We start from the raw sequence: 21,502 nt of genomic DNA, 5'->3' as shown, positions 1-21,502 counted from the left end.
AAAAAATCCGATGGTTGCAAGTTGGAGCCAGATTTTTCTTTTCTATCTAACAATAATGACTTCAGTCTAACTCCTAGTGAAAATATCTCAGGAGCGGCTAGCGGCGGTAACTACTTTCATCCTTATATTAAGTAAACAGTTAACGAAAAACGGTGATATTTTAAACAAATCATTAAGTTAGTTAAAAAAATTGACTATAACAATAGTTCGCTTTCAATTAATTAAAGGAGTAGTCCTTTCTATAAATATCCTTCAAAATTCCGAATTATTAATAGTACCTATTCCATCGCTTGGGGAACAACATTGAACATTTTCGTAAAAAAAGATCATCAACTGGCACCATCTACCCGGGATTAAAATTTCGTGACATAATTTATCTCTTCCTTGTCAAGATTTCATGGATTTTTACTGATTTTTGAGGAGCTATAAAACTGAATTTGATTGGCGCATTTGTTCGCCATTGAACGGAGTAAAGTTTTGTCGTTTGTGTGAAGAGGAAAGTCAGAACTAATTATTTAATATAATACAGGAAAATATCGAACGGAATATAAACATTGTAGTTTAATTCAATGATTTGATTTGATATATTTTTATAATACCAATCTGATATTTTCTTTTGATAATTTTCTCTCTTTTCCATTTTATTTTAAATATTTGCTGCGAATTTCATATATATATATATATATATACTATATATATATATATATTGATGTTTTGTTATTTTTTATATAATTTTGCTTCAATGTTTAAAAATTGAAAACAATAAAATTATTAATTGATAACCTATGATTGGAAGAAGGTATAGACATACGAAAGACTCTCAGAAGAGTAACTTTTGAGGTAGTGTACATGTTTTTGGGATACTTGGGTCGTAATCCCAAATGTCTGCAAGCAGTGCGTTGTTAGTGCCCTTCAGCCTGGACTTAAAATTATGAACCAGATGGGCATGGGCAGTTTGAGGTGATTGGGGGCCCTCGGCTGGGAATCATGATTCGGCCCTCCTTATTTTATAACAGCAAAATAATTAGGGTCAAGTAATCTTGAGTTTTTTATTACACCTTTCATGTACACTTCACCATAGACGTAAGCGTTCCACATTTTCACCCTGTACAGAACTTGCCTTTGTAACAGACAATGGCGTAGCGAGGGGAGGCGGTCCGGACCCTCCCACGTAATAAAAAACAATTACTTTGCTTCACCATAAAAGAAAATAAAATACTGAAAAATCATGATATTGACGAAATATTTTTTTGAGAAATGAGGTATTGTCGATTATGAAGAGTGTTAAAATTAGTTTAAAATCCTCTATTTTAGAACCCTGTTCCTAAAAAAAATTTCTCCGGACCTGCCTGAACGAAATTCCTGCCTACGCCACTGGTAATTTACTTTGAGAACCGTTTACTTACACTCCTTCACTCATTGCATCCTTTAAAATCATTGACATGAATGATGATTTATAATTACGACCATTTAAATTTCGCATCGAAAATACATTTTTCTTATATTCAATATGAAAATTATTATTTTTATTTTATTTGATTTTAGTTTTAAATAGGCCTCTTAAATTCGGTTTCAGAAGTATCATAAATTCAGATTTTTTGGGATTCGCTGCGTATATAGCTTTAAATGACGCGCGAGTGTTATTAACAAGTCGCAAAATTAATCCAATTGCACGGCAATGGACATCGCTCCCAGTAGAGCAACCATCACGGCAACTACACCGATGCTCGAAGCACGATTTTTCCTTAATATCAAGGGTACAAGCATCAAATCACGTATACAGGGTGGAGAAAAATTATCTCAAGAAATTTTAATCCTAGATAGATGATGACAGTAGGAACCAAAATTAGCAAAGATGTTTAGGTCGAAAACGCACCATTTCTAAAGTAAATTTTTTTAGCAAAGCGATTCTATTGGCCGCAAGTTTGACCTGTGGCTGGGTGCCCTGGACAAATGCAGGCAAAGCGTTCAAAGGTTCAAAGTAATGAGCTATCCAGAGTCTCCGGTAACAGGGAAAACTCGCGGCCGATCGGAGCGATTGGCTCAAAGTTTCTGTATTAAAATATGGTTAAAAATGTTTTCGATCTAAATATTTTTAGTAATTTTGGCTCCAACTGGCACCATCTACCCGGGATTAAAATTTCGTGACATAATTTATCTCTACCTTGTACATAGGGGGCTAATCCATTCCATCGGGATCCCCCTGCTGAGGCCCACACTGCAGTTCCAGCGTGGCCTTCCAAATCCTAAATGTGACCTTGCCTCACCATGGGTGACGGACACAAGAATTTTCTAATCCTCCAACAAGTTTTAATGTTTACGGGAAAGGGAGAGGGGGTCCGAAGGTTGGTCCTTGGTGCATCACGGCCTTTGGAGTGTTCACACCTCCCCATGTATCGTGTGGTAGTAGACGGTTGGATGACCACGTGGCACGGAGGGATAGGCTCTATCTGCTTAGGAAACCTACTAGGCGGAGAGAATGGCATTTGAATGCGTGCTCTGTGAAGAGAGAGAACGCATCATTCCGTATCGACGGGTGGTATTTTGTCATATTTTGCGGTCAATCACTCGTTTGAAACTCATGTTATCATCTTGAAATATTCAGAGTACATATCAGGCATAGAAAAGGTGTAGGTACGTTTCATTCGCCTATGCCTCAAATATGAAAATTGGAAATACGAGAAAACTGGAGCAAAAAAATTTTACATTCCTTTCCGGAAAATGTGAACAAGGGCCCTTTAGACCTAAATATTACGTCGGATGTGGCTATAAACTTACCGCATCACCGTACTTTCCGTCGCAAGCGGGCGGAGTAGAACTCGGCCGGACGGTCGAAAAATAGATAGGTATTCGGAGTCGCAAATACGCCCAAGATTTTCCTTCGAATTCAAAATCTATAAGCTTTATAGAGCGACGTGATATAAGCTCCGCACTGTAACCAGGCGGCACCAACTACTTATTTTCGACAAATATGTTGAGGCCTGTTTATACGGCACGTTAACCCGTACAAGTTAATCTCTAAACGTATACACGCGAGAATGAACGCAAAAATACACTGTGTAACCACCCAACTTGCGCGAATGCATGAGCATAAAATACAACCTGTTATAGTTCATGCATCCGTGCATGTTCCGTTCCGGCCTTCCAAAATCGTTCATGCAATTAGGCTGAAACTCGTATCTGTTGGTTGATGTACCGTGTAACCAGACCTTTAAAAGCTGACTAACTTCGCCTCACAGTTTTTAATGGTTAATAATGCATATAACTCTATGAAAAACCATCATTTTAAAGGGAAAGAACTATGAAATAAAATGGCATGTTATTGCTTCGATATAATTATTAATTTAAGTACAGCGAGAGCTTAATATTGCAATGTACTCAGAAACTCGAAAGTTAGCGTTTAAAGCGAAATTTATTCAAAGTTGACCCAAATGCATTGGTAATGTGTAAGCAAAGGAAAATAATTACACGGAATATCATGCAAAAATTACCTGGGAAATTTAGGCGATATTTCAACTTCTTAGCTCAAAATAATTATTTTGAGATTTTTTGCCAGCTATTTTCGATTTCAGTCCGCTACTTTCTGAATATCCCAGCCCTCTCGGTCAGCTGATAGACCTTGGGTGAGAGAAAATTAATGGAGCAAAAATCGGTTACGGTTGAAGCACTTCGGGAAAGAACTGGAGGGAAAGAAGTTATAAATGGATCCCGGGTATTACTCGATGATCTGTTCTCCAGTTAGAGCTCAAGGATTTTGTCATGAAACAATGCAAGAATTATCTCGCCATAACCGAAGTTTCAGCGAGGTTTACAGGCAGAGAGGCTCGAAGCTGTGACGGTTTGATAAGGATTTCCTAGAAGGACTTTGTGTTGTAAAACAGTTAAAAAGTGTTATTGAAACAGCAGCAATAGGTATATAATTTGAAAAAAATTCTCAAGGCCATTAATTTTGCCATAGTGATGAAGAGCAATGTCAACCGTCACAGGTTTAGATCTAGTCCTACGATACCCATATATAGGTTGATCAACTAATATCAAACTACACCAACTAGTATCTGGTGACTGTTCTATTCCTTATCGATCCTCGCATGAATAAAAAATATTAGCAAGAAGTTCTCAATAAATATTATTTCAATATCGCAAGGAACGGTCCACGATCACCACACATCTGGGTGGAAAATTTCAGTATGTAACATGCTAACCGTAGGCTATGTCATGCAGCATCGCGAAGATTGAGAGGGAATACATAGCGATGGGGAGGGATCGGCTTGGGTGTATTTAGCGTAACAGATGATGTGTATTTGGGCAAGCATTTCTCTGAATCAAGACAAATGCAAATTGGAGTCTGAGGTGAAAGTTATCGACTCACGCGATGACCCACTTATCTGTAGAGGAAAGGCCAGAAGAAATAAAGGGGGAACTTAAGAGAAGAACATTTCGGAGTAGGACTAGCTAATGCCGTGTAATTTAAATATATTGCATGGGCGTACCCAGCGGGGGGGGGGGGGGGGGGGGGGGGAGAAGGGGGCAGCTGCCCCCTCCTAGAAGTAAAATCGCAAAATTCTTGTGTTTTTCTTCTCTCTGTCTGTCTCTGTCTCTAGGCTAGGCTAAGGCTACTTTACTATAAGTTGGCTCATGCACCTGACCTGGACATCATATGCGTCCACATCATTAACCAAAGCGTCATGCAGTATATCGGGGCTTAATTTCAACAATCTCACTCTGTCAGAAGAACAACGCAAAATCAGGACCGGATTGAAACGAAAGTTTTGAATCAAATTTTTTAAACCATGAAAAATAATACTAGCATAAGACATGTAACTATAATATATTTTTAAAGCTAATAATTTTAAAAGCAGATAATAAAATGCTGTTAAAATTTTCGTAAAATCTTGGTTTCATTTACCCTTTCCTTGCTAAAATGTTACAACTTAAACGATCATGGCTTCCCCCCATTTTTGATCCTGGGTACACCCTTGATATATTATCCTAAGTTACTGAAGTTAAAAGTCCTGATTGGATTTGTTTCCCATAATCTTTAAGAGTGAGGCTACGTTACTATAAGTTGGCTCATGCACCTGACCTGGACATCATTTGCGTCCACATCATTAACCAAAGCGTCATGCAGTATATCGCGGCTTAATTTCAACAAATAAATTTGGAAAAAAGAAAATCAATGTCAAAAACTTGGAAACTTTTCTGTCTACTGGTATAAATGTGCTTCCCACTATTAGAAAAAATTGTTGGATTTAGATGTGCCATGGAAAATTATGACGATAAAGATAGGCCAAAAACTAAATTCAGAGTAATACAAGGTAATTTTCACTGCCGGACAAGTAATTACGTTTAAAACAATGGACAATGGAAAATTTCATTAGTTTCCAAAAGTGCATAAAGTTATTATATTGCGTATTGCATTATATTATATTATACTTTATTATGAACGTAAAATTACAAAACTTAGGCATAAGAGTCTTAATAAGAGCTGCGGTAATTTTTCGTGTACGAAAACTTGAATGCACAATTCTTTCGTAAACTAAAATATATTTCAGCTGAAAATCTGATATCCAAGTTTACACATGGGCCATTTCTCCGAGAATTTTCAGGATCAATATTTTGTATTGTACGTAAACTAATTTATAATTTGTTTTTAAATCGCAGATTTTGCACCAAACGTGTTAACTAAGTCGATATTCAGTGGAAACGGAAAACAATATTTTGCTTATAGTTTCTCACAATAGGCGCTTTGATTTTCTTGGAGCTTTCCGTAAGATCTAGGGAAAAATGAATGAGGATTTTAAACTGCTGGAAGACACAATTGTTGTAATTAGAATGGCGGAGGAGCTCCTGTGGGACGTAAAAAATACATGCGATATGTGAGTAAGATAAGATGAGCAAAGACTGTTGCTACGTTGGATAAAAAATGAGATGTGGCTTTCTTTTGTCATCTAAGGCCGGATGGACGCTGCAAGTTCGTTCTCTTCAGCGGAGGTCACTTCACCGAAAAACAAACGGCTGATGGTACGAGCTTCTATGACTTCAATAATTGGTGCAATCATTCGTGCAATCTGTGAGAAGATAAAATGGGACTGTCAATTTAAGATGTAGTGGTCCCTAGTACTACTCGGTCGGTGCGCGATGCATATGCCGCTGTGTTCGGGCATTGTCTCTCGCCGTCGCTGAAAATTTATTTTCTCATCAATTAAGGAAACATCGTCCATTAATTTTTTCAACATGTATACCATGTGAAAAATTATCAAAAATGAGCCCTTACCAACGATGTTCAAAAATCGTCGTCGTTAAAATCGTTTTGAATTGACCTTATTTCATTTAGCCACCATCTCCGTGAACTTCTTTAAATGTGACACCCACTTCCAAAACCTTTGTACTTGCACCCTTAAGTATGAAAAATGTAGTGTTGAAACCTATTTAGTTGAATAAGTGTTGTGTGGAAAATTACTTAGCTGTTATTATTTTTAATATCACGACAAAATTCCGCAAAGTTGAGCCAGCAATGTTGAATCATTATACGATCTTGAAAACTGTGGTTTATATCACAAACCAGCTTTTGAGTTTAAATTCTTCAATGAAGTAAAAGCGATTCGCTAAATTTGGTCAAAATCAGGTATCATAAGGGTCATTTTTGCCGATTTTCTTGACGAATTGGCGTGGATGACCCATTTGGATGAGATAATTCTGATGGAGAAATCGATGTTGTTCTTCTGACATAGTGAGTCACAGATGACACATAGTGAATCATGGCGATGAATCACAATATGCAAGTGCTACCTAAATTAAAGTGCAACCTCGACACTAGCTATAGAGGGGTAATGAGGCAGGCAGGACCTATCAGCTGACCGCGACTGCGACCCACAATCATCCAGCTCACAGAGGTCCAAGAGAACTGACAGGTAGACATGGAAACCGGTATAAACAACTTTATATTAAATTTATTTTTCCGAGGTTGCCGATTGCGAATTTGAAATCGAAACATTAAAAAAATGATATTAAAACTGAATGCCATATGGTCCGTAGGCTCAAATCCTCCGAAATGCTAGGAAGATACGGTCTTCAAATGAAACACCTACAACATTCCCCCAATTCAAAAGACCCCCTTTTGATGACGTCGTTTACACTGCAGACAGTTTACACTGACGACGTTTACACTGACTTTACGTTTATGGTGCATTAAGTACATTGGCACTCCCTCCGGATGCGCTTGGAATGTTCACTTAAATCATTAAGTGCATTTTGTGGGGGTTTAGCTAGCGCTCCAAGCCGGCCTACTCCGTCGTACGACGCCCAAAAGCATAAAATCTCGTTATTCTTAAAAAACTCTCATCCTTTTCCAATACACATTGTTCTGGTGGGATTTCAAAGCAGTGTACGTATTCGTGACTCGCCAATGTAGAAAAAGGTCTATATCGGAATCGCACATTATTATGTTAAAGATGCACTGCTCGACGATGAGGTGGTAATCTGAATGAGGATATGACAGCTGTATCCACAAAACCTAGATAATCTCAGTACGGCTTATGCCTGCACAATCAGCAGACACTTACGCTGTTAGCAATATTATTACAATATTGTAATTAAAATATTTTGACAATTTTTCATCGTAAGTTTGAGAAAAATAACTACAAAAAAATGTCCTTAAAGGAGGCCCTCAAACCTTGACCCTACTGCATGCACTACTTCTTATGATTTTGTACTAGTTTTAGCACGTAATTCATAAATTGTACTTCAGCGTCTTATATATACGCAAATATTATCGTAATATATGCATATTCAGTGACATTAAATATTTTAGTCGGAAACTAGCACTAAAAATTAAATTTGCATTTGAATATTCACTATGGAAGTTGCCAAGTTTGCAAGATTTGGCCAATGAATGTCTATTGTGCGGGCAAATTAAGCTTAATGAATGTCAAGCATCTTATCAATAATTTCATGAAATAGAAATATCAATCATGTAAGGTGATAGACTTTGCAGCAAATACTTGATGTAATTATGTGCATGGTTAAGGTCTAAGGTGTAGAGTCCGGCTGTATTTTTCTAGCATTACCTCCGCAATGGTAGACTTTGGCATGTAATGTCACATGCATTTTAAATTCTAAACCTTTGATAATATTCTTGATTAGTCATTTTTGTGAATCAAGATTCATTTAATACCGTACGGCACATTTTCCTGTTTTTTACACTTAAATTTCGTTCTTAAACGGTCTCAATTTATCATGAATAAGATATTAGCATGGGAAAAATACACGCTAACTAAAATAAAAATTTGAAAAAATGTTACTTCCTCCTGTTTCCAATTTACAAAAATAAAGTTGATAAATAGGACCGATTACGAACCTTTCTGGAGTGGAGGTTGTTATCGCTACACTATCACTGTGCACCTCATACCACGCTCTCAAACTGAACTAGTGTGGTCACTGATGTACTCACAGACACTTACTATCATCACTATCAGCCGCAGTATAGGTTTTTCTAACACCTCCTCCTTTAAACTGCTTGGAAAGGAAGATCAATTTAGGGCCTATGAATCATCCGGGGAGTGTGGTAGCCTATTTGGTCCATCCCGAAAAATTTTTCGAAGTGAGAGGTGGCCCAGGGAAAGGAACTGGCCCCCCTACCCTAACTGTGTGAAGTTCACACGCCTATGGTCTAGTCCAAGGTGAGCTCGACCCTCGCCTAACAAAACAAACCTTCGGGTTGAATCACTGAGTGAGTGAGTGAGCATCAGTATCGAAGCCCCTCGTCCACCGTGCAGCGCGGCTCACTGAGCGAAGTTCGCGGCTGCACTCTATTTATCCCCAAAAAATGGTTTTCTGACTGCAAACACCAAGGTGACTAGTGAAATATGATTTTATGCTTCCCCAGCGAATAATGTGGATAAACTTTTCTCGGGATTCCCACCGGGTAAATGTTTTTATAACGGCCAACGTTTTAAATAAATCAATATTCAGCCCTGATGATGAGTGCCGAGACGTTGGCCGTTATAAAAACATTAACCCGGTGGGAATCCCGAGAAAAGTTTACCCACCAAGTTGACTAAATAAACAGACCGTTCCGTTGAAGCTAGATTTTTATTGCCACTTTGGGTGCATTTTTATTGGTTAATCAAAAATGATAGCAACGCTACGCTAAGGGCTGGATGATCCAATAACACCATAATATTTATTTGGAGGAATAATATCGAAGCAGGAGCGCAGCTAGGAATTAAGGGTAGGAGGGGTTAAAGGCGCGCAACACTGGGGTGTCTGAGGGTGTGGAATACCCTCCAGGGTAAGCAGGAGGTGCGGGGGCCCTCCTCTCGAAAAATTTTCAGATAAATGGTTGAAAATGGTGAGTTTTACGGCCTTCTGAGGGATATTTTATTAATATTTACACTTTTATATAAGTAATATTAATCCAGTTAAATGAAATGAATTAAACATAAAAAATTTCTTAGTTCTGGGGATGGTTTTATCCCCCAAAACCCCCCCTCGCTCCGCCACTATATGGAAGAGTTTTGCATTTGATGGATCATATCATCGCGAACTTGACTTTCGGTTTAAAGTCACATTTAGAGCATATTTATCCGTGAAATTCGGATCGATATCCCCATCAACAACGAAAATGATAACTTCTGTACTCCCATTCAACTGCGCGGTGGGTGAAAACATCTATAGAGGCCGACTAGAAAATCCTGCATGGTAATATTTCTGCCAAAATCGAAGAAAAATTTCCCCCCGTGAATGTGAATGTATACGTAACGCCCCTGAAATAATATTTTTTTTATTAAGAAAATTTATTGTTATTGTACTTGGACCTATTCAGCGACCCCTAGACGTTGAATCGAAATGCTTTTTTCGGAAATCAATTCTTATCCTCAGAGAATATTATAAACTAATGAATGCGACAATCAGAGACAAAATATAAGAAATAAGCAAAACATAGGCCCACATGCAGAGTACATCCTCCTGCAATGACCCCCCTCCCCCGCAGATTGTTTTGCTAGCCTTGGTGTAGAGACGATTCGGAAGAGTGAAATGTTATGGACAAGCTTTAACAGATTATTCACTTCTTTAAAGTTTTATGAATACCTTCTTATTTCCAGCACGGAACGCTTCATCGGAGGCTGATTTGCGGTGGGGTGGGCATGGAAATCCGCTGTTCTGACCGTCCGGCTCACACCTCGTCCGTTTCCACGAAAAAGATAACATCCGCTCTGGAACATTCTCGCTCTACAGCCCTCCATGAATTCTACCGTAATTCTTTCGCACAGTGGGACATCACTAGTTACTTGAGCCCCGGCTCAATCGCTCACCCTATCAAGGGCGTATTATTGTCGTTTTTTGGGGGTACCTTCCTTCACTTACGGTAGAGCCTTGGTGGTGTGCAACAGTGGCGAAGCGAGGGGGGGGTTTTGGGGATAAAACCTCCCCAGAGCACAGAGAAATTTTAAAGTTAAATCTATTTTACTTAATTGGATTAATATTGCTTAAGGAATAGTGAGAGGATGAATAAAATATCCCTCAGAAGGCCGTAAAACTCACCATTTTGAACCATTCATCTGAAACTTTTTCTGGGGAGGGCCCCGCACCTCCCGCTTACCCTAGCGGGTATACCACACCCTCAGAGCCCCAAGTATTAGTTGTGCCTGAAACCCCCCTAGCCTTAATTCCTAGCTGCGCCCCTGGTGTGCAATATCTCTCACAATCAGCGATAGTAAATCTGAGCTTTCATTTGCATAAACGAGTGCTCTTAGATTTTCATCAACTATTTTTAAACATTGTTTGTTAAGTTGGCGAAACAAAAACTAAAATTGGAGAGCCACCTTAAAAATGACCATCATTTATTTTTTTCCATAAATAACGGAAGACTAACCACTCCATCCCTTAATTCGCCAGTGCACCCCACTAACCCGACGATTAATCCAACCCCAAAAACTAATGTCTCACCCTTCCCTTTCTAAATCCTGTCATAAAGTAATTCACAATCGATCGAAAATTATGTACAATGATGTTATTTTTGCAACTCCCAAAATATTGTTTCATTAGCGCACCCTTTTCTCCAAATTTCGATGACACGCAATTGGCGCCATTAACTATCCCGCCCAGGGCGCACCGATATTTTGAATTACAGCCATCTTCAACGAGAAATGTTTTAGCGATGAGAATTATAAGGAGAATGCGACGGAGATTGAACTTGGTGATCTAATTTACCGTCTTAAGAAAATTGCATTGAGTTCACAGAGGCAAAATATAATTCCAGTAAGAAAGAAAGAAAAGTTTCAGCATTGAGCGATTTGGAGCATACAGCGGCGATAGGGCTTGGTAATCCCATTTAGCTTCTTAATACAATTGTGTCGGATTTAAAGTGGCAACAAATCACTTCCAGTTATTCTGAGATAGTGCGCGTCAGTCAGACGCATTGGTGGAAGACGTCTTGGGCAAGACTTTCCTCTCTCTACTTGATTCTCTCCCGGAAATCCTTGGATGCTACAGAAGCCAATCACGGGAATTCCAGCTATCTGACGTCACACGATTCCATGAAGAGTTCAAACGGCCAAGCAACTTGCGTTCAAGGCCATCACAATCATGACAACGATGCTATTCAAGCTATAATCTGAGAGTGATAATTCTGAAAATACGTACTCCTTAGATGTTTGTTTTGGTCCAAGTATTTGTCATTTGTGGAACCATACTGACTTCAAAATTATTATTTGCAGAAGGACAACCAAACATTTACTTACTGACTTTAATTTGATCCAGAATTCATGAGGACCGACCTAATCACTCCTCTCGTAATTAACCATTAAATGGTCGTAAACGCATAAATCTATAACAATGACCTTCAGTGACCTACTCGGCTATTATCCAGTGAACAAGAACCACTACGGTCGCGGAGGAGGAGGTCGAGGAAATGAGTCATTTTCCGCTCAGCGCGGTAGACGGAGGCCGTGACGCAGCAAGCGGCTGTGGATTCGGTTGGTGAGTCGACCTGCCCACCCCAAGGATTTAGACCATTTAAACAGAGCCAGAGTCAAACTCTCAGGCAGTGGGACTGTGCGAGCTGACAGAGATTCACGAAGGCGTCAGAGCGTCTAATCAACGGTAAGTGTTCTTCCCGTTATGTTCGCCGGATCCTCTACTTGCTTCGAATTGTAACACGTCGACTAAAAGCTACAGAAATTAGCTTACATAATTGATCTTTTTGCCGTCTAAGATATTTTACATGTTTTGTAAGTAAAATAACAGCGAATAGTGTTTCGTGTTACATTCTTTTTAGCGGGTGTTTTGAATGTATGTTTAGGCTGATACGTGGTAAGAGTAATGAGTTAGCATTTAAAATGTTGGGTCCTAATATCATTTTCGACAGAATTTTCATTTAAAATTGTAGGCGAGAGACGCGAACCTTTTAATGATGTATCATTTTGCATCTACCGAATATCCATGATGATATACACGGGGTTATTTTACAGCTTTCTCAATCTTCGCAGATACGGTTATGGTTATGAAATGCCATTAGCGCGGAAGGATTCCACCCTAATTTACAAAAAAAAAATGTGAAAGTTAAGACTAATAACACAAAAATTAAATTTAATGGAAAAACACTTAATCTTGGCTTTAAAATCTAAATCTTTGAAATATGAATTTATTGCAGACCTCGTAGACCTGTGAATTGTGATCAGTAACAGTCCACTCAATAAATAAGGTCAATTTTTAAAAATTATTTATAAGAGAGGTTGGAAACACCACAGGCCTACCCCCTCATGTGGTTAAATGCTTTTGAGCAGCCCGCATATCTATTAGCAGTCTATTTTAATACTTCGGGAGGGAATGATTGTATAGATATTGAATCGCTTAAATTCACTTATTGTAATTTTGGTAAAAATTCCATCATATTTTCTTGTAAAAATTCAGTTATTAGTGTTTCACGTAGCCATACCATGACCAATTCCAATTCGAATGAAAGGGGTGATCTACCCTTGCTTTAGTCATTTTAATGACTCAGTATTTTTTAAGTTCAAAATTGAAATCATTTGATCTTTCATCATTTGATACATCTATGCCTCATCAGCTTTTAGTTTCATTTGCATAGAGTGGTTTAAAAACTATGGTAAATGTCTTATTTTACTTCTCACGATGTATATTAAATGATAAAGGCTCTTCTTGAAAAACAGTAATTTTGACTGTAAAGGTTCCTTCTCCAATAATTAAAATAAGTTGTTAATCACGTTTGATTTCAAATAAGTGGTAAGTAAGGTTGTTTTTATCTTCTGCAGATCGCAATGATAGTGAAGATGATTTCAGTCGTGGTACTGTTTGCTGTGCTCCACACAGCATGGAGCCATACGTATCACCTTGGATCATGTCCACAGATAGAGGCAATGCCAAACTTTCAAATGAACAAGGTAAATATTAGATTGTAGATAATTACTCAGAAATGTATTTATTTTAGGGCCAGATGTGTTTGTAAAAGTTGTGCAGCAACTATTATTAGGTTTACCAATGAAATCTGCTTTGCTTGGCTTGGTGAGATAAACACAACCAATATAAACTGTTTCACAGCACTGTTATGAAACAGTTAGGGCTTTAGTGCAGATCAAGCCTTTTTGCAATTGTTCACAGTTTTTAGTTAGTGTTCATTTTCTGCCATTTCACATAGCCATGTTTCAGTTCTGCTGGTGCCATGCTAAACTCGATGCAGCATGATGTGGTAATACATTAGAGCTGTCTCCATGGTCTTATACTGCTGCATCATAGTTTACTGAAGTAAATTCTTATGTGACAGTGCTTAATGCTCACTTTAATACACCTTTAGGGCATTTTAAGTCCCTCCATGGTACATATATTTTTCTCTGGGTTTGCATGCCAGCTGATTTTTTACTTTCTCAATGATTTTCTCTAATGATTGGAATGGTGGTAGAATTTTGTAAAATTCATCACAGTTTGATGCAATTTATTGTTTACAATATTTTTAAAACTTATTTCATTAATCATTGTGTTGTACATATTATTCCTGTAACCAACCAACCCTTAATTTAGTTTCTAGGCAAATGGTATGTAATCCAGAAGACATCAACAGCCAGTAAGTGTATATATTATAACTTCACCACTGGAGAAGAACCTGGAGAATATCGCGTAATTCAAGCAAGTGAACACTTTTTATTGGGATTGACTAATGTTGATCATGCATATGTTTATACTGGTGCACTTCGTATGAAGAATCATACCAATCCAGCTGATATGACCGTGAGGTTCCCCTTAAGTAAGTTTCTGATAACAGTACATGGTGTGATTTTTAATTTTTTTAGCTTATTAACGTCACATATATTAATAATGTTGTTGTTTGAAAACCAGGTGTTGCTGGATCTGCATCATATAAGATTATTGCAACAGATTATGACAATTTTGCAACAGTGTTTACTTGCCAGAGACTGGCTTTTGCTCATCGACAGTCTACATCTATTTTGTCACGAACTCCTGTGCTGGACAGAATGTATATTGACAAGGTGAGTTGAATGCAAATTTTAATTAGCTAATGACTCCTTGTGAAGAGAAATTTGAGCTAGTAGTAGCACCTCAACATTACTGATAGAGACAACCCTGTCCTTGATGGGCATTTAAAAGAGGGACCTTAGAGAAATTAAGGAAATTTTTTCATGGAAATTTCACAACATATATTGCAATATGGTAATCCTCTTTTTTGTCAACTGACAATGAAAGAAATTGGGCGTTAAATACTTAAACTTAAAAATCAGAAAATTTACAGAGACTCTAATGATGAAATGTATTGGCTTACTCATAGGAAAAATATTGATCACCTCTGCAAAATTAAACTACATACTTGTAATATTTGTAGACTAGTTTCTTCATCCACTGGGGAAAATATTGCCTTTTAGTGGATTCAACTCATGCTTGGCATTATAAAGGTGACTCATGAACTTAGCATTCAAGTAGTGTTACTTAGCCACCCTGTGGTGATTTTTAAGTTAGACTATGCGAACAATAGTGTACATGGGATAACTATTGATTTTTGCTCCTGATCTATAACCGTCTCCATACCCCATCCTTTCAAGATGCAGACTATACAAGGATTGCAAATAACAGAAATAGTCAAGCCCAGGATACCAGATCATTACATAGTTTAAGTGGTCATAATATTGTACATAAAGGTTATTTAGATGATGTTAAGGTACCGGCAGATGCTAAAGGTTCTAGCAAATAGTAACTACCAATTTTAAGATTTTTAGTGAGCGTTTACTGTAAAATGATGTAGTTTATATGAAACTTGAAATTACGAAAAGGCACAGTGAAGCAAGTTATTTCTGATTAATGGGTGTTTTAATTTTATACCTTCATTATATGTACTTCACACAATTTTTACTAGACCTAATAAAACTGGGCTGTGTTAGAGGATGTGTAGAAAACACTTAAGGTCATTAAAATTTATTACCTGATTCAGTATAAATAGCAAATGAAATTTTCTCTTTAGGCACGCACCCGCCTTAACACTCTGGGAATTGATCCTCATGATCTGAGTATCATTGAGCAGAGTAACTGCAGAGTCAATGCCTCAGGGGATGGAGTAAAAATCAATATAGATGAGGACACTTTAACACCAGGAAGTGTAGCAGGAGTTGTAAGAAGAGCTGGTGATGTACTTGGTGATGGAATTGAAGCCGCAGCAATGGGAGCAAAGAAGGTTTACCACACGCTCGCAAGTTCTACTGCTGAAAATGAACGAATATCTTCACCAGATTCAGATGCGGAATGGTTGCCATAAACTCCACATGGATAAAAATGTACTACTGTTACCTCTATTTTTTGCTGGGTAAACCAAAGGGATAGAAATAGGCACTTGATCTTTTGCTGTGCCTTCATGCATTATTAAATTATGTTGGAGTTGACAAGAGAGAATTGTGCTTTTATGCTCTCAAATGGAAAATTTAACAAGTGAAATTTTGCCACCATCGAAAAGCATTGAAGGGTACTTGAGCTTGTAATTTTTTGAGGGTAGTGAATTGCATATCAGTAATTTTTCAATTATCAACTATATTTTGTTCTTCCAGCTTGATTCACCAGAAATGTCATTACTAGTCATTAGTAACTAAGTATATGTTCACTCCTCATATCTCCGATACATGTCTACTTCAGTCTTCCAGATTTGTGGGAGGGATATAACTGCTGTTGATTTTATAACTACAATAAACCTATGTTTGTGACAATAATGTTAATATCATTATTTGACTTGATGTATACTTCTACCTGCATTCTTACAATTTTAGGAGACTAAACTTTTAGGTATAAACCAAAAACCATTGTATACGAAAGAATTTGCTGATGCATTTTAATCCATGCACTTATTTGCTTAACAGCAAAAAGAAAATGCTCCATAATGACGCAAGATGAAATGCAAATGAAAAATTATGATGCTTGCACAATAATTATAAAAATACAAACATTCATTTATTCGTAAGGAATATTTATCAACTATCTTCTTCTCATTAGTTATTCAACTGACAGAAAAGTATTGTATTGGATAAGAAGTCTGTCCATGGGCGTACCCAGCGAGGGACAGGAGGAGGAGGAGCGGTCTTTTAGATATTGGTCTTCTAATTTGGGTGACAGAATTTTATAGCATATAGTACTGTTAGAATCTGTGAAGTTCGTGGGATACCTAGCATTCAAACCGGTCGGTACCAAATAGGTATGCAGGTTTAAGTGTAAAGGCTGCATAAAATTTTCAAGACAAATGGCATAAAGATTTATCATAAAAAGATTAAAGATGGAAAATTTTTAAGTTGAAGGGGGAAATCCAGTACAAAAAGGGAAAAAGTTGTAAGATTCATTCCCTACAAACCTACCTTAACAGAAAGAATAGTTATAACAGTAATTAACAAATAAAAATTTCATTTGGGATTAAAAAAGTTACATCATCCTTATCTTTTTGAAGTCATATCAAAGCAATATCATGTCAGGTGACCTTCATTGAAATTAATTATATTTGTAATGAAATTGGTTTAAAATATGCAAGTTTTGACTACATGGTAGTCCAAAGGTTAAGAAAAGACTTAGCTGTTTTCTTAACCTTTGTGCATCATGAAGGAGTTTCACCATGTTACGCCAACCACCATCGCATTTACTTGGTAGTCATTTTCAATTCACCACATCTGCTGCATCATAAACCAAGAGGGTAGGGGGAGGGGATGTAGATGATGGCTATGTGGCAGAATAAAAAGCTGATCATTTGTGTACACAATAGTGGCTAGAATCAAAGAGAATAATAACATTGTAATGAGTTGATTACGTGCAAACAGAGAACAAATGAATTGAGAAGTGAAAGCTATCAAGGGGACCATGCCTAAATGTACCATCTAACACAGTCTGTATAGCAACTATAGCACTGACAACTCTGTTCCAATAAGCAATTAAATTTCAAACAAAATTTCAGCAATTACTAGGATATAAATTCAGATTCAGACGTGGTCTTATCTACAGAATTCCTTTCATCATGCTGGGTCTGAAAATTCTTCCATTTCATCATAATTTATGCCCAAAGGAATTAAAGGCTTTTGCAACACTTTCAAAATGAAGCTAGTACATTTTATGAGAACAGTGAGGAGATACTTTTCACAAATTTGTTATCTATTCCATCTTTCTACATCTTATGCTACCATTTACATATCATCCTGTCAGCTGGCTCTATGTAGGATTAGTTCTTCATCAGTTTAAAAGAACACATTTAGCTTTAAATCACAATGCCAGAAACTACTTTAAGAAAAACTATAAAGACTTGAAAACAATATCTTTATTCATTTGGCAATTCATGACACAAATGATAACTTCCATTCAATAAAACTCATTTTTTTACACCATAAAATTCATTGAATTAATAGTTTCCTAATTATAACTTTGCTTTGAAAATATAACATCGATTGCATGATAAACATCTTTGGCAATGAAATTTGGTTTAATTAACCCCTCATCAACGGGGAGAAAGTCCCTTGGTGAGTGGCTCATGAAGGAAGCTTGGTGATCTGGTGAAAACAATCCTGTCTGGGGAAGCCAAAAGATCACACATAAGGATACGGCATACAATTCTATACAATACAGTTGTATTTTATACCCCAAAAATATTGATTCTATACCCAGTATTAGTGGAACTACCATAGACATAGATAAAAAGTTTCATTTTTAATGAGATAGCATCCCTCACATGACAGGGATGCCCAGACGGCAGGCACATAGCCAGGTCTACAAGAACAGTCTATCTATGGCATCAAACTTGAGCTTAAATCCGCAGCCAAAATAATTACTTCCTTCCCACCCAGGCTCAAGGTTTCCAGACCAGTGAGAAAGATAAGCTCTTCCAGTTAGATGCAAAAGCTACTTAATAGCAGCACCAGTAGGAGCTGCATTTTTTTGTTGCCAGAACTGACCCTTTAAAAGTAGTTCCTCCGGCTAAAAAATGTATACTAATGCTAATATAAATCAACCTATGAAATACTAAATATAATAAAAGTATAATGCATGCACTGAACTTGTTAGTTAAAATAATTGCTCTCAAGGGAAAGGCCAAAGTAAAGGTCTAAAAGAAATGCTGAAAGAGTGCCAACTAGGACAATCTCTCAGCCTACTCACAAAGTATAAGAAGTATTTTTTTCTTCGTTAAACTTTCGCGGGTGCTCGTCATTATGATTAAAAACTTTTGGGCTATGTCGCCGCGTCAATTCTTGGGTGGCCCCAACGTTTCCCGACCGATGCTGGTCGCTTCTTCAAGGGATTGTGAAGAGATGGGAATTAATGATCTTTTATATAGGTATCTGCGTCAGGTGGTGGGGGGAGGGGAGCCGGAGGTTGGGGGAGTGGGTTGCTGCTTGTTTTTTCTTATTACCGGTGGAATCAGTGGAAATTATATTAATACCAATATGCTAATTCAAGCAGCTTCTTCCTCCCTTTATGGCTAAGAGACAAAGAAGGCTCGTGACCTGTCTCCTGCGAGGAAATGAAAATAGTAATGAACCTCATAGGACATCAAGACGGGCAAACAAGAATTATGTTGCAGTAGTGAAAACTTCTCATTGCTTTTTGGATGTCATCTAAGATAGGAACTCGTGATTTCTTGAAGAATTGATAAATAAAAGAAACTGAATTCTTTTTTACATTTGGTGTGCATTCCTAATCTTGAAATGATATGCAGGTAAAACACTAATTGCGGAAAGTTATTGGTTGTCACCGAAGAATACTGTATGTCACTCATGCTATCATGATCACTGCAGTGTGTTTAAAAAATTGGGGACCAGGAAGGCAGGTCGCCTTAAAGAGTGGAGCTGGCAAGAAGGAGAGGGGGGAGAGGCTCTTCGAAAGAAACCACTTCCTATTGTTCTCATGTAACTTGAATTTTTTACTCAATGCCAGTGAAATTTTCTCCTGCTATGCAACTCCTGGCTTTATCCATTCCTGCTCCCTGTTCCACTTCCGTTTTTTAATTTTTCATGGGGAAACTACTTCCTTGCTTAACATGCTAAAGAAATGTCAAAAATATAGTGTTTGGTGTAATTTTCTTTTGCATTTTGCGCATAATACGAATATTTGAATCCAATGAAGATACCTCCTCATTTGCTGAAAGTCATTGTTTGACACTTTTAGACCCAATAGTGACTCATGTTGCAGTTGGCCTCTAGAAGCTGGGAGCTTTAAAGAAGGTAGGCTGAAAAAGGTCAGTTGGCAAGAAAAGGAGAGGGGTGAAACACAGGAAATGTGGGACAAAGTTACTATTCCACAGTACTGAGCTTCTGCTGATGGTAGTTCCATCTCTTGGCAAATATTCACACTATGTGCCCATCGTGTTTAGCCTTAAACTCTGAGACCCTAAGTGACCAGTAACTCTTGAACTGAGGCAGAATGACTCATACATGTCTGCACTAATTTCCCTGAGTACCATGAACACCATTTTCCCTTATATCAGCATGAAAAAAATGTACGAGTTTAGGAATTACCCAGTGGCTGCAGGGTCAACACAAATATTTTTGTAAATTGTTCTCTAATGAGGAGCAAGATAAATTGTTTTCATTTCAAGGTACTGGTCACTTAGGGTCCTCACTCTTCCGCCCTGTTAAGTGCACATCTACCCCAGGAATTCATGGTACACAAAGAGTATATTTTTAGTTCTAAAATTTACATCATCAACTATACTGACCTCAACAAGGACACTCAAACAGGTATGTGATCCTAGCTCAGGATCTTTAATACGATCTCCTTGCATTGTTTCTATGGGACAGCTTACTCTTGGGAAGGATTTCGAACCATTTGATGGATTCTTTATTAAATACTGATTATATAAATTAGCACCATAGATGTCAGTATTAATATTATCCCTATAAAAAGATAAGGAATTTTTAGTCAGAAAAATACAAATAAGTATGAATTACATATTGCAAAATACTGGTTTGAGACTAAAAGGACAAAAAGATATTAATAGTATTAAGATTGTACTAACATTCTAAGATTCTTACATACATTTTTAAATGATTTATCATTATAGCAGATTTCCAAAAGTTGAAGTTTTCTAGAGAAAAAATTTAAAATTATGTTTGATAGTAGTAAAATATTTATCACATCTCCACATTTTGAATATTAGTGGGATATCAAGCTCAATAAAACTAACATATGTACTTAGAAAAAGGCATTGCCTTGAATAGCTAAAATAATTATGACAACACATTTACAGGTTAATAAATACGAGGGTTGTACCAAAAGTAAGGTTCCCAATTAGTTACAATGTAGAGGGAAGGTCCTAGGCTAAATCCAATTACAGTGCCATGTGCTGTGGTTCCCCTATTCTCAAGCCCGCCTGTCCATGATTCACTACTTCGCTTGGTGTTGGCTAAGCAACCATCAACAATGGAAGTGTTGATCCCCGTTCCCGCTAAATGTGAGGTTCAAGCAGTAATCAGATTTCTTCATGCAAGGAAGTTACCGCCCGTGGAGATTCATCAGCAACTGACTGAGGTTTATGGTGAAGAGTGCATGTCCGTTCAGCACGTCCGCAAATGGTGCAGAGCTTTTGCTGAGGGTCGCACTGAAGTTTGTGATGAAGAACGGAGTGGAAGACCGCCGGTTTCGGATGCGATTGTCCAGAAGATCAACAATGAGCTGCTCAAAGATCGGAGGGTCACTGTCCGTGAACTTGTTGAACGGATTCCTGAAGCTTCCCACGGCACAATTGAAAGAACTTTAACAGAAACGTTGGGTTATCGAAAGGTGTGTGCTCGCTGGGTCCCCCGGATACTGACTTACGGACACAAAGAGCAACGCCTTGACTGTGCTCGCAAATTTCTTCAGCAGTGTGAGGGGGGAGGCAACAAGGAGAAGTTGTTGGACTCGATCGTCACGGGAGATGAAACATGGGTGTTTCATTACACCCCTGAAACAAAACAGCAATCTCGTCAGTGTCATCACTCCGAAGAAATTCAAACAAACGTAGTCGGCAGGAAAGGTTAAGGTG

General features: G+C 37.8%; 2 protein-coding genes across 5 annotated transcripts in view; one reads left to right on the top strand and one right to left on the bottom strand.

The window, feature by feature from the left end:
• The first annotated feature begins 11,911 nt into the window (after nt 1–11,911).
• On the top strand, nt 11,912–16,223 carry LOC124170691 (apolipoprotein D-like). The gene is made up of 5 exons (XM_046549596.1): nt 11,912–12,102; nt 13,275–13,403; nt 14,038–14,260; nt 14,353–14,504; nt 15,488–16,223. The coding sequence occupies exons 2-5, from the start codon at nt 13,281–13,283 to the stop codon at nt 15,776–15,778; spliced, it is 789 nt and encodes a 262-aa protein (XP_046405552.1). The 5' UTR covers nt 11,912–12,102; nt 13,275–13,280; the 3' UTR covers nt 15,779–16,223.
• The window catches only part of LOC124170690 (haloacid dehalogenase-like hydrolase domain-containing 5), a 25,726-nt gene continuing 20,054 nt past the window's right edge, over nt 15,831–21,502 (bottom strand). For all 4 annotated transcript variants that reach the window (XM_046549595.1, XM_046549593.1, XM_046549594.1 and 1 more), the window contains 2 exons: nt 20,195–20,372; nt 15,831–18,051 (listed from right to left, as the gene is read on the bottom strand). In XM_046549595.1, the coding sequence (XP_046405551.1) occupies nt 17,896–18,051; nt 20,195–20,372 (334 nt within the window). In that variant the 3' untranslated portion in view covers nt 15,831–17,895. The remainder of the gene's footprint in view (nt 18,052–20,194; nt 20,373–21,502) is intronic.

This window comes from Ischnura elegans, chromosome X (assembly GCF_921293095.1).
Source record: "Ischnura elegans chromosome X, ioIscEleg1.1, whole genome shotgun sequence".
NCBI classification, from domain to species: Eukaryota; Metazoa; Arthropoda; class Insecta; order Odonata; family Coenagrionidae; genus Ischnura; species Ischnura elegans.
Note: the sequence above shows the minus strand (reverse complement) of the source record. Positions and strands in the feature narration are given on the sequence as shown.